The sequence below is a fragment of the Falco cherrug genome, chromosome 16 (assembly GCF_023634085.1).
Source record: "Falco cherrug isolate bFalChe1 chromosome 16, bFalChe1.pri, whole genome shotgun sequence".
NCBI lineage: Eukaryota > Metazoa > Chordata > Aves > Falconiformes > Falconidae > Falco > Falco cherrug.
In genome coordinates, this window is record NC_073712.1 from 3770862 (window position 1) to 3780972 (window position 10111).

Here is a 10111-nt window from a genome sequence, read left to right on the forward strand (position 1 = left end):
AACTTCAATCCAGGGTGTAGTAAGCAAGTAACTCTCACACAGAACGTTTAACTAGAGGAGGGTAAACGTTTCCTAGGAGAAATTCCTCAGAAAGTCTACCTTTTCTACTGGAGGAGCCTCCATTAATTCAAATTTTTGTGCAATATTCCTCATGAGAAATGCTAATGAGGAAGCGACTGGGAGAAGCTGCCTTGCCTGGCTTTGGAAACAAGGCAAAGCAACGAGCACAGTTTTCACACTGGAGCAAAGAGAAGCAAAGATGTGTTTTTGCAGGTCATTTATTGATTTCTCCAACAAATAAGGCCACACCACACATACACCTTGTAGTATCTGATGATTACACACGCTTGGTGAGTGACCCACACTTCACCCTCACCAGCACAAGTACTAAAATGTGAGTTGGAGAGCCCGATAGCTGCACAGAAGCTGTTAAGTGGAGAGGGAGAGCCATCAGCCCAGGTTTGGTACTACAAGCACATTCTGCGCTGGAGCAGCAGAGGAAAGTGGTTGTCCAGTGAGGAGGAGCTGGGCCGGAGGTGGGAGTGGAGTGCTGCACAGGTTCCCGAGGGTCAGGATGCCAGCTTGTGCACTGCTACAGTGATGCTGTCATGCTTCTGGATCATGATATTCCTAGAACAAGAAAAGTGCTGAGGCAGTTGAGGGGCCAGCTGTGCTGAGGAGGAGCTGATGGGGGTGGGGAACTGGGCAGGGTACCATTCAGTGGCCGCAGCAACCCCCAGCTCTGTGCTAGACCTGTCGGTTGCTGCATCTCTCCCGCCCCCTCCCACGAACGGTGCTGGAGAAGACTCTGCCCACCACACTGGCTGACTACAGCATGGGATTTATTATCTGTAGGGACCCCAAACGTGGAGGAAGTACAGAGCTGCAGTAACCACCCTGCCCTGAAAGGTTTCCTTCTGCTTTTACAGTTCCTGCTTCTTGAGGTCCCACTAATCTAATGATTCACATGCCTGTCGAAGTGACTGCCGTCCTCCCTGTGGCTTCAGAGATGGGGCTTCCTCCACGGCTGCCAGTTTAACCCAAGATGAGGACCGCTGCTCTAGGGATCCGACTCTGAGGAGGACCCCAGGGAGGGAAGGGGAGGGGTGAAGGCAAACAGGGGGAAAAGTAACACCCCCAGGCTTGAAACTCACCCGCTGTCTGACTCCAGGCACACCACGGGCGTATCAGTCGGGTCGGAGGTGAGCTTGGCTGCCTGCTGGGCGAGGACGGAGATGATGCCAGCATGCTCATCCGAGAGGGTTCCTCGGCCTGTGAGAGGTGGGAGACAAGCCACGTGTGCCATGACAGCATAGCCCCCCCCTCAGGACCAAGGGGGGCTGCTCCTGCCTGCGCCCCTTTGCCTCCCCCGTGGGCTGATGCAGGGTCTCCACAGACTGTTGCCCTCAAACACCAAAAAGCCTGAATTCCAGTGGCAGGGAGAGGTGGCTCAGCTTTCCTCTGGTGTGTGGGGAAAGCCAAGCACCCTGGGGCAGGTGGGTGCTGGGGGGGCCTGGGGACACCCAAAGGTGGCAGGGCAGGGGAGGGAAAAGTACAGTAGAGCAGGGGCTGGTGCCCTCAGAGAGGGGTGCCCTCAGAGAGGGGGGGCCCCCATGCAGGGCAAGGCCTGGTGCCCTCAGAGAGGGGGGGGGGGGGGGGGGGCGGGCCATGAAGGGCAAGGGCCTGGTGCCCACAAAGAGAGGAGGGCCCATGCAAGGCAAGGCCTGGTGCCCTCAAAAAGGGGGGGGGGCCCTTGCAGAACATGGCCTGGTGCCCTCAGAGAGGGGGGAGCCATGGAGGATAAGGCCTGGTGCCCTCAAAGAGGGGGGAGGGGGCCATGCAGGACGAGACCTGGTACCCCCCAAACAGGGAGGGGTCGAGTAGGACAGGGCCCGGTGCCCTCCGGCTAGGGGTCCTCCAGTGTGGCAGCCCCCCGTGCCCCCACCCCCGGCGGCGCTCGGTTACTCACAGCCCAGGTTGAGCCCCTGCGAGTCGGTGCAGAGGACGCCCACCACGGCCGGGCTCTTCATGCTGCGGGGGGGGCAGGGAGAGACAGCGGCGGTCAGGGCCGGGCCCCCCCTCCGCCGCCAGGCCTCGGGCCGGCCCAGCGCCACCCCCACGGCCCTGGGGGCGCACGGCCAGCCCTGTCCCGCCCCCCCGTGTCCCGTCCCGGCCCGCCCCGTGTCCGTACGTGTCCTCCAGGTGCTGCTCCAGCGTCCCCTCCATGCCGCCGGGCCCCGCGCCCCCACTTCCGCCCTGCGCGGCCGCTCCTGGCAGCGGCTTCGCCCACGTGACGCGCGGGCGGCGGCTCCGCAGGGCCAAAAGGCCTCGCTGCGCGAAGGCGCCCTGAGGGGGGGGGCGCCCCGAACGGCCCCCGTCCCTCCGGCAGCCCCCCGGGGCTCCCTGCCATGGGGCAGCCGCTGCAGGCTCACACACACCACCCCTAATCCTGTGGGGCCATGCAGGGCAAGGCCTGGTGCCCCCAGAGAGGGGGGGCCCTTGCAGAACAAGGCCTGATGCCCACAAGGGGCCGGGGGGGGCATGCAGGATGAGGCCTGGTGCCTTCAAAAAGGGGGGGGGGCATGCAGGGCAAGGCCTGGTGCTCTCAAAAAGGGGGGGGGGGGGCATGCAGAACAAGGCCTGATGCCCACAAAAAGAAGGGGGGGGGCCCTTGCAGAACAAGGCCTGATGCCCATAAAGATGGGAGGGGGGGGGCATGCAGGACGAGGCCTGGTGTCCTCAAAAAGGGGGGGGGCATGCAGGACAAGGCCTGGTGCTCTCAGAAAGGGGGGGCCATGCAGAACAAGGCCTGATGCCCTCAAAAATGGGGGAGGCCCTTGCAGAACAAGGCCTGATGCCCACAAAGAGAGGGGGGGGTGTGTGCAGGACGAGGCCTGGTGCCCACAGAGAGGGGGGCTCATGCAGGGCAAGGCCTGGTGCCCTCGCGGGGGGGTGCATGCAGGACAGGGCCTGGTACCCTCAGAGAGCAAACCCAGCCCTGCCCCCCTGCAGGGCAGGCGGCACAATCGGTGCTCTTACTTGGTTTTTTTTCCCCCACCTTTCAACTTTTTATTTCTATTTCCCTCCCCCCCACCCAGCACCACTCAGCATTTGCATGGCAAGATGAAATTCAAGGGGTGTTTTAACAGCAACCCCCACCCCACAGCCAGAGCATCCCCTCACAGCTGGACCACGCCGAGGGATGCAGGCTGGGGGATGCGGGGACACGGGCTGGAGCCCAATGTTTGCAGCGAGAAGGACCACGCTGGATTCGTGCATATGGTGTTGGGGGGTCAGGACCTCCATCCTGTTCCCATGGGGCAGAGAGGTGCTAAAAGCGATGCTCAGCCCGGCATCCGTGCCAGGAGCCCCCCCAAACCCGAGCTCCGCTGCCAGCGGGAGTGGGAGGTAATTTATGGTGGGTACATGGCGAAGCTCTTGCGGCGCTAATAAGGTACCGGCTGAAGCTGTTCCCGACTGCGCCTGGTGATAGATCTTGGCTTGTCAGGTCCAAAAATTAAAATATTATTGATGGGCGAAGTGAAGTGCAGCAGGATTTTTTATTTTCTATTTTATTTTTCTTCTTCCTTGAGCTGGAGCTCTCCCAGGCAGCATCTGACCCTGACTGCCCCGGCGCTCCCCACTGCATCCTATCACACTGGGATAGCTTGGATTTATATTGCCTTTTTTTTGTGGAATTCCGCCCATCCCCCCCGCCCCCCCAACCCGGCCCTAGGAAGCAATGCAGGACCTCTATGGAGGACGGGGGCTGCATCCTCCCTGTCGCATCAGCACCTCCACAAGGAAACTTCTCTGCAACAACCTCTCCTGAACCGTTCCCGGCTGCAGGATTTCTGGAAACAGGGATTTTGGGGAGAGTTGGGATTAATTAATTCAAGCCCAGGTAGAGGAGACTTCAGCGAAGCAGCAGAACAGCTGCCACATCAAAAGAAGTGCTGCTCTCCGGGCAGGGAAATGCCGGGGCTATTTTTAACTAATTAAATAGATGATTTAGCACCAGGCTGATACTTTACCAAAAAAATTGAACACAAAAGTCTGATTAAACCGCGGGGCTTTGATCAAACCCATATTTCAAATCCCAGCCCATCACCTCGGGCCATGTTTCCCCCCTGGGGCTAAGCCCCCCCAGCTGCTCCTGGTCCCTAATTTGTCCCCATGGACCCAGTCAGGCATGAATTAGCCCCAAAATCAGACTTGGGGATGTTTATTCCTGATGGGAAAAGCCAGGAAGGACTAAATTCATAATGCTGGTGAGGAGCCCTGACGTGATGGGGATGATAGCAATCTACCTAGCTATCCAGGGCTGGAAAAATCCATCTTTCTGGGTCAGAATTGCAAACCCAGCTTTATTTTGGGAACAAAAAATGGAGTTTTATTTCCTGCCCTTGTTGTGCAAAGCGTCTTAGCCATGGTCTCTGCTTGCAGGTGCTGGGAGCTTGGTCCAGGGAGTCCCAGAAAAATCCAGGGAGCCCAGGACCATGCACTGGCCACGGAAGGTATTTAACTTTTTAATTAGTTTTATTTTTTTATAGCTGGACTCCCAAAGGCACTGCACGGGATGAGGCAGCGGGGTGGCGAACAGCCCCAGCGTCACAGATGCTCAGGGGTTTCTTGCTTCTCTCTCACCTGATGGATGCGGCCGTGGGGGCCAGTGGGTGTTTTTGTCGAGGCCCCCCATCCCCGAGCACATTGGGATGTTGTCCCTCGCATCCCCTCAGGATGTACAAATAAAGAAGAAGCCAGTATTTCTAGCTTTTCCTACCTTTTTAGCCACTTTAGCAATCCCTGCTCTTATTCCCTTGCGCTCCCAGGAGATGCACCAAATGCAGTTTGAGGTATGGGGGATATACTTCAAACCATAAATCAACAGATTTACACATTATATTCAGATTCAAAACACACCCTCATTACTGAAAAAGATATTATCCCCTCTCTGCCGCCTTTTATTCTCCCAAATAAATGCAGCCAAGTCTCAGTTTCTACAGGATATTTATCACAGAGCCACATTATTGCACATTGTGCTCTTACGAGCCGAGAAGTAGCAGGCTAAGTTTATTCCTGTGTTTTCTTTTAGCTAAATAATCACAAATTCTTAATTCAATTCTTAAGTACGCCCGTCAAGGATAAATATGGATATAGAGGTGTAGTTGGAAAATCCAGCTGTGTTGGCTTAGCTGAAAAATAACCCTGGGACGCGGGTGCGGGTGGTGTGGGGTGTTTTTTTTCCCTTTCCTATGTGGTTTATTAATATTTCTTTTATACCATTAGAGATTCACGTCTCGTCTGTTTATTCTGAGATCATCGGGGAGGGGGAAAACCCATCAGACCCCACGGTGGCGGAGCTGGAAGGGGCTATATAGGGCGGGCGGCGCGGGGCTGCGGCAGAGCGCAGTGGCACCATGGGCTGGCTCCTGCACACCCTCTGCTTGCTCCTGCTCCTCACCTCCTGCCCCTGCGCCATTATCACCGGGGTAAGTGCCAGCTCCATCCCCAGCCTGGCAGGTTTATTTATTTTTATGTTGTTGGGGTAAATAAAGCAGGAATCGGTCCCTTTCGCTGTTGGCTTTGGTTGTTTTTTTTTTCCCCCCAGTTTTTTACTTATTTTTCAGATGTGTGGATGCTGATCCCGCAGCCAGCCCCAGCTCACGTGAGTGTGAAGTCGTATGGGTGGGCTGCTCCTCCTGCTTCTCTTCTAGCACCGTGTCAGGGAAACAAGGGATTTTAGGAAGTTTTCCAGCAGGGGAAAAAAATGTATCTTATGGGCATAATGGGCATCCCCCAGAGCGTGTTCCCAGTTGGGACAAGGGCTTGAGCACCCCAGGTTGTCTTTCTCCCTCCCAAATTAAGAGAAATTATTAAAAGAGGGGGGGAACTTTGGAATGCAAAGGACAGGTACGGTGCTTTACCCTGCTGTGTTAGTGGGCTCTTGGGGCTTGGTGTGGCCAGGAGCTCGGTGCTGCTGAGCAGGTGCTGGACCAAGAGTGATGCTAAAAGCAAGAGGAGCAGTGAGTTTGGGGGACAGAATCAGGCGTTTGTGGTGCTTCAGGAATCCAGATGCTGCTTTCAGCAGAGCTGAGCTTGGCCAAACCTCCCCCTTTTTTCCCCTGGCAGTGAAAAAAATGTTCTGGTTAAAACCAAGGCGAAGCATTCGCCTCCCGGGTGCCTCTCTGCCTCCCAGCTTTTCCCAGCCGATGGAAATTTAGTGGTTGACTTCGGCTGGCTCTTGACTTCTCTTTTTCCCAGGCACCCTTATAGTCAGACCTATTTCTTTCAAGCCCATGACATTTTTGGCTGGATGTCCCCCCCCCCCCAGTCCCCCCAACCTCTACATACACCAGGTCGGGGGGAGCCACAGCCCGATAGATCCAGCAGCTCTTGAAATTATTCCCAGGGCTTCAGTGACTCATTTTGCATAACCAGAGGAGAGCGGTGGGATGTGCAGCTCCCTGGCTGCCTGTAGCCCCCATCCGCCCCCCCCCCCCCCCCCCCCCCCCAGCATTTGCAGGTGAGGGTCCATCATCGCTGAGATCTGGTTTTTAATGGTATTTGGGTGTTACGAGGTACTTTGGATGCTTAAGCAGAATCAGGTTCCCTTCAGGACAGGGAGGATTCTGCAAAAATCCCCTTATTGCCCCCCTGTGAGAGAGCTGCACCCCAAGATTGTGCTCTATCCATTGATTTTTTTCCCCAGCTGCAATTTTGAGCAATGGATTTAGGGCGGGGAGCTCCTGGGAGCGAGGTACCCCAAGCAGGGGGTAACCCCAGGGGGGTTGGGTGAGTCACATTGATTCTTCTTATGCTACCAACCCGACGTCAGGAAAAATGGGTCAGAGAAGGGGTTGGGGGTGCGATGAGCTGCTCTGGTGTTGCCCAACAGAGCCGGGGGGGCAGGACAGGACCTGCTTGGTGCTTGGGATGTCCCCGTCTGCCTCTCCTCAGCACCCTCAGGGGCTTCCAGGTGTGGTGGTGAGCTGGTGCAGCAGTGCCACCCGTGCCTCAGTTTCCCCATCCCGGGGGAAGAGGTGACCGTTTTCCATTTGCCGCCTCCCTGGGTGGGAGAGGCTGAGCTGTTGGCGTTACCCTGCTCCCTGCTAATACCCCCCCCAGCACTGGGCACCTGCGTTATTCAGCAGGTTTTGCAGGCTCAGAAGGGCGACGTGTATGCAAGGGGGGGGTCCAGTCAGTGAGTTTATCCCTCCCTGCCACTGCTCTGACTTGGCACTTGGGCAGCTGCAAACTTTTCCTGATTTCCCCCCACCTCCTGCAAACCCCAGCACCCCCAACCCAACCTGTGCCCTGCTCCAAACCCCAAATGGGAGAGCTGGGAACAGCAAATCCCCCTCCCTTAAATCCCCACTCCGGGGTTTCACGCAGCAGCTTGTAACTGCTTGAAACCAGCTTGGTGCGGGCTGGTTTCCCCACTGCCCCCCCTCCAGAAGAGGGGTAGCGATGCTTTCCCGGGTGGTCTCACTAACCCACCGTGGTCCCTCTCCCCAGGCCTGCGAGCGGGACCCCCAGTGCGGCAGTGGGACCTGCTGTGCCGTCAGCCTCTGGCTGCGGGGGCTGCGGATGTGCACCCCCCTGGGGCAGGAGGGGGACGAGTGCCACCCCTTCAGTCACAAGGTACTGGGGGGGGGATGCCCAGTGGGGCTGGGATGGGGGGCGAGGACCAGGCAAAGGGCACCGAGCTCCTCGCATGGGAGAAAAGCTCCATTAAAGCTCTGGGATGGAGAAGGGGGGCAGTGTCGGGGGGCTGGGGTGATTTGGGATGAGGGTCCAGGCAGTGTCGTGGTGGTCCACGTGCGCCAGTGCACCAGTGGCAGCTGATTCCAGCTCTAAAATATTTTGAGCAACCCCCTGGCTGTCCACACTACCCTAAATCCCATAGGGAATCACAGAACGGTTCGGGTTGGAAGGGACCCGAAACACCATCCAGTTCCACCCCCTGCCCAGGGCAGGGACAGCTGCCACCAGCCCAGGTTGCTCCGAGCCCCGTCCAGCCTGGCCTTGAACTTCAAGGATGAGGCACCCACAGCTGCTCGGGGGGCACCCTGTGCCAGCGCCTCGCCACCCTCACAGTAAACAATTTCTTCCCAATATCTCGTCTAAACCGACCCTCTGTCAGCTCAAATCCATTCCTCTTGCCCTATCACTACAGGCTCTTTTTTACAAAATCCTCGGGACGCCCTGTGGGTGCTGCGGACCTTGACCCAGCGCTGGGACCGAGCTGCCTGGTCCATGCATTTAAAGAAAAGTGCGTGATGTCACACCGCTCCAAACGGAGCCATAAACGCTCTGCCAAGCGAGGAAAAGCTGCGTTAATGCCACAGAGCTGCCCCAGCCCCGTGATTTCTGCCCGATAAGACCCCCTGCGCGCTGGATTACTCCCAACCGTGACACTGCTGCGATCCCTCCTCCGTGTAGGATTTAGCAGCAACATCCCGGCCTCGGGGGCAGCATCCCACTCCGTGCTCCCATATTGATTTTATGCAGCGGGAGCAAGATTTAGTGATGCTGCACCTTCTGCCCACACAGAGAAGGAGCGAAGGGCTTGAGAGGGATCAAAAATTAATTTCAGGCGTATCACCATTAAACCTGGGAATAGCCGGAGATTTTCTCAGGGCTTTGATCCCATCTCATAATTTTTTGGTTGCGGCAGAGCCCTGACATCCTCGTCTCTGCCACATGTCTCCGCAGGTCCCTTTCTTCGGGAAGCGTCAGCACCACACCTGCCCGTGTTTACCCAACTTCATATGCGCCAGGTTCCTCGACAGCCGCTACCGCTGCTCTGCCGACTTCAAGAACATCGATTTTTAGGGTGATGCTCCCAACTTTCCATCCATGAGCTCCCAGCACTCCTTTCTTGCCCTCTCCTATGGCCACCGGGTGCCCACATAGCACCAGGCAATCTTAAAAGTGCTTTTCCAAGGTAGACAGTGTTGTTATGAGCTGTATGTTCTATGGGGAAACTGAGGCACGGTCAGGCCAAGCTGCTCTGACATGGAGCTTAGCAAAGCTCTGCCCCAGCTCGGAGCAGGACCCGGCTCCAGCATCCTGTGCAGAGTGCGTATGGCAAATATCTGTGGCCTCCAAAACCCCTTTCACAAGATGTTGTCTGCATGTAATGGATGCTGTCAGCTAGTGTTCACCTCCCTCCTTTATTTTATACAGTAAAACCTGAGCACCCGGCAGCCAAGAGCTTCCTCCGTGGCTTTTATCCGGGTGCATGATCAAATTTGGGACGTGAAGCTGATCAGCATCGTTTCATCTGCCAAAGCGTCTGCAGGACGGCGCAGGGGCGGTGGAGACCTGACTTGAATTATTTTGACACTTTCAGTTGTGCGCTAGGAAAAACACAAGTCAAGAGGGGCAGAAACTTCATTTTGTGGGGAGTTTGAGCGTTTGGGTCACCAAGCAAAACTTCAGCTTCTGCCCAAAGTAACCCAGAGCTGAATCCTCCACAACCCCCCTGCATCCTCTGAGCTGCTTCAACTCCCCTGCGATTCCTACGGGATAAAGCATTTCTGTCATGGTAATTCCCATTGTGATATCGCCCGGTTGTGTCCTTATCAGCATATTTCTTCCTGGAAGCAGCTCTTCAAGCTGGTGATGGATGATCTAATCTAGGCTGCAATTAAAAGAAATTAATATCAAGTAGCGATGGGGAATTAGGGAAGGGATTTCCCTAGAATTTGAGCAATGCCATGTGTTTGGCAGAGGCTGAAGCGGGGCTGGCTGGAGCCGTGTTGTGCCAGATGTGGAACTTTGGGATGTTGGAAAATGTTTTTCCAGCCTCAGCATCTGCCTGAGGTTTAGGCACCGTATGAGGGTTGGGAGTTTCTCTTCATATCAGTTGAATTTTGAGTGGGGAATAGGATATTAAAGTTAATTAAATGCCCTAAAAGTTCTCTCCGACACGTGCTTTCTGTTCCCCCTCTTGGAAACATATTGTGGAAAAAATGTGTATACTTGAGCATCAATCCTGCTTCCTACAGCGACCCCCGGCAATAATGAATAAAAAGAAATAAAGAAAAGAAAAAAGAAGACTTATCAGCATTTACGGGGGGGGGGGGGGGGGGGGGGGAACCCC

The 10111-nt window shown here is 56.0% G+C and overlaps 2 protein-coding genes across 4 annotated transcripts; one reads left to right on the forward strand and one right to left on the reverse strand.

The window, feature by feature from the left end:
- Positions 1-262: 262 nt before the first annotated feature.
- On the reverse strand, positions 263-2347 carry LAMTOR5 (late endosomal/lysosomal adaptor, MAPK and MTOR activator 5). Its single transcript, XM_055727973.1, has 4 exons — positions 2192-2347; positions 1970-2031; positions 1155-1272; positions 263-630 (listed from the first exon to the last, which is right to left on the reverse strand). Exons 1-4 carry the CDS (start codon positions 2224-2226, stop codon positions 570-572), a joined length of 276 nt encoding a protein of 91 aa, XP_055583948.1. The 5' UTR covers positions 2227-2347; the 3' UTR covers positions 263-569.
- Positions 1279-9375, forward strand: PROK1 (prokineticin 1). Of its 3 annotated transcripts, none has more exons than XR_008735360.1 (6): positions 1279-1496; positions 3099-4856; positions 5290-5492; positions 7519-7644; positions 8719-8950; positions 9193-9375. XR_008735360.1 is itself a non-coding variant. In XM_055727972.1 (6 exons), the coding sequence occupies exons 3-5, from the start codon at positions 5421-5423 to the stop codon at positions 8836-8838; spliced, it is 318 nt and encodes a 105-aa protein (XP_055583947.1). In that variant the 5' UTR covers positions 1279-1496; positions 3099-4856; positions 5290-5420; the 3' UTR covers position 8839; positions 9193-9375. The 3 variants fall into 3 exon arrangements, 2 of the variants coding, with proteins under 2 accessions (XP_055583947.1, XP_055583946.1); XM_055727972.1 differs by having other exon boundaries at positions 8719-8839; XM_055727971.1 differs by having other exon boundaries at positions 8719-9375.
- The last annotated feature ends 736 nt before the right edge of the window (positions 9376-10111 follow it).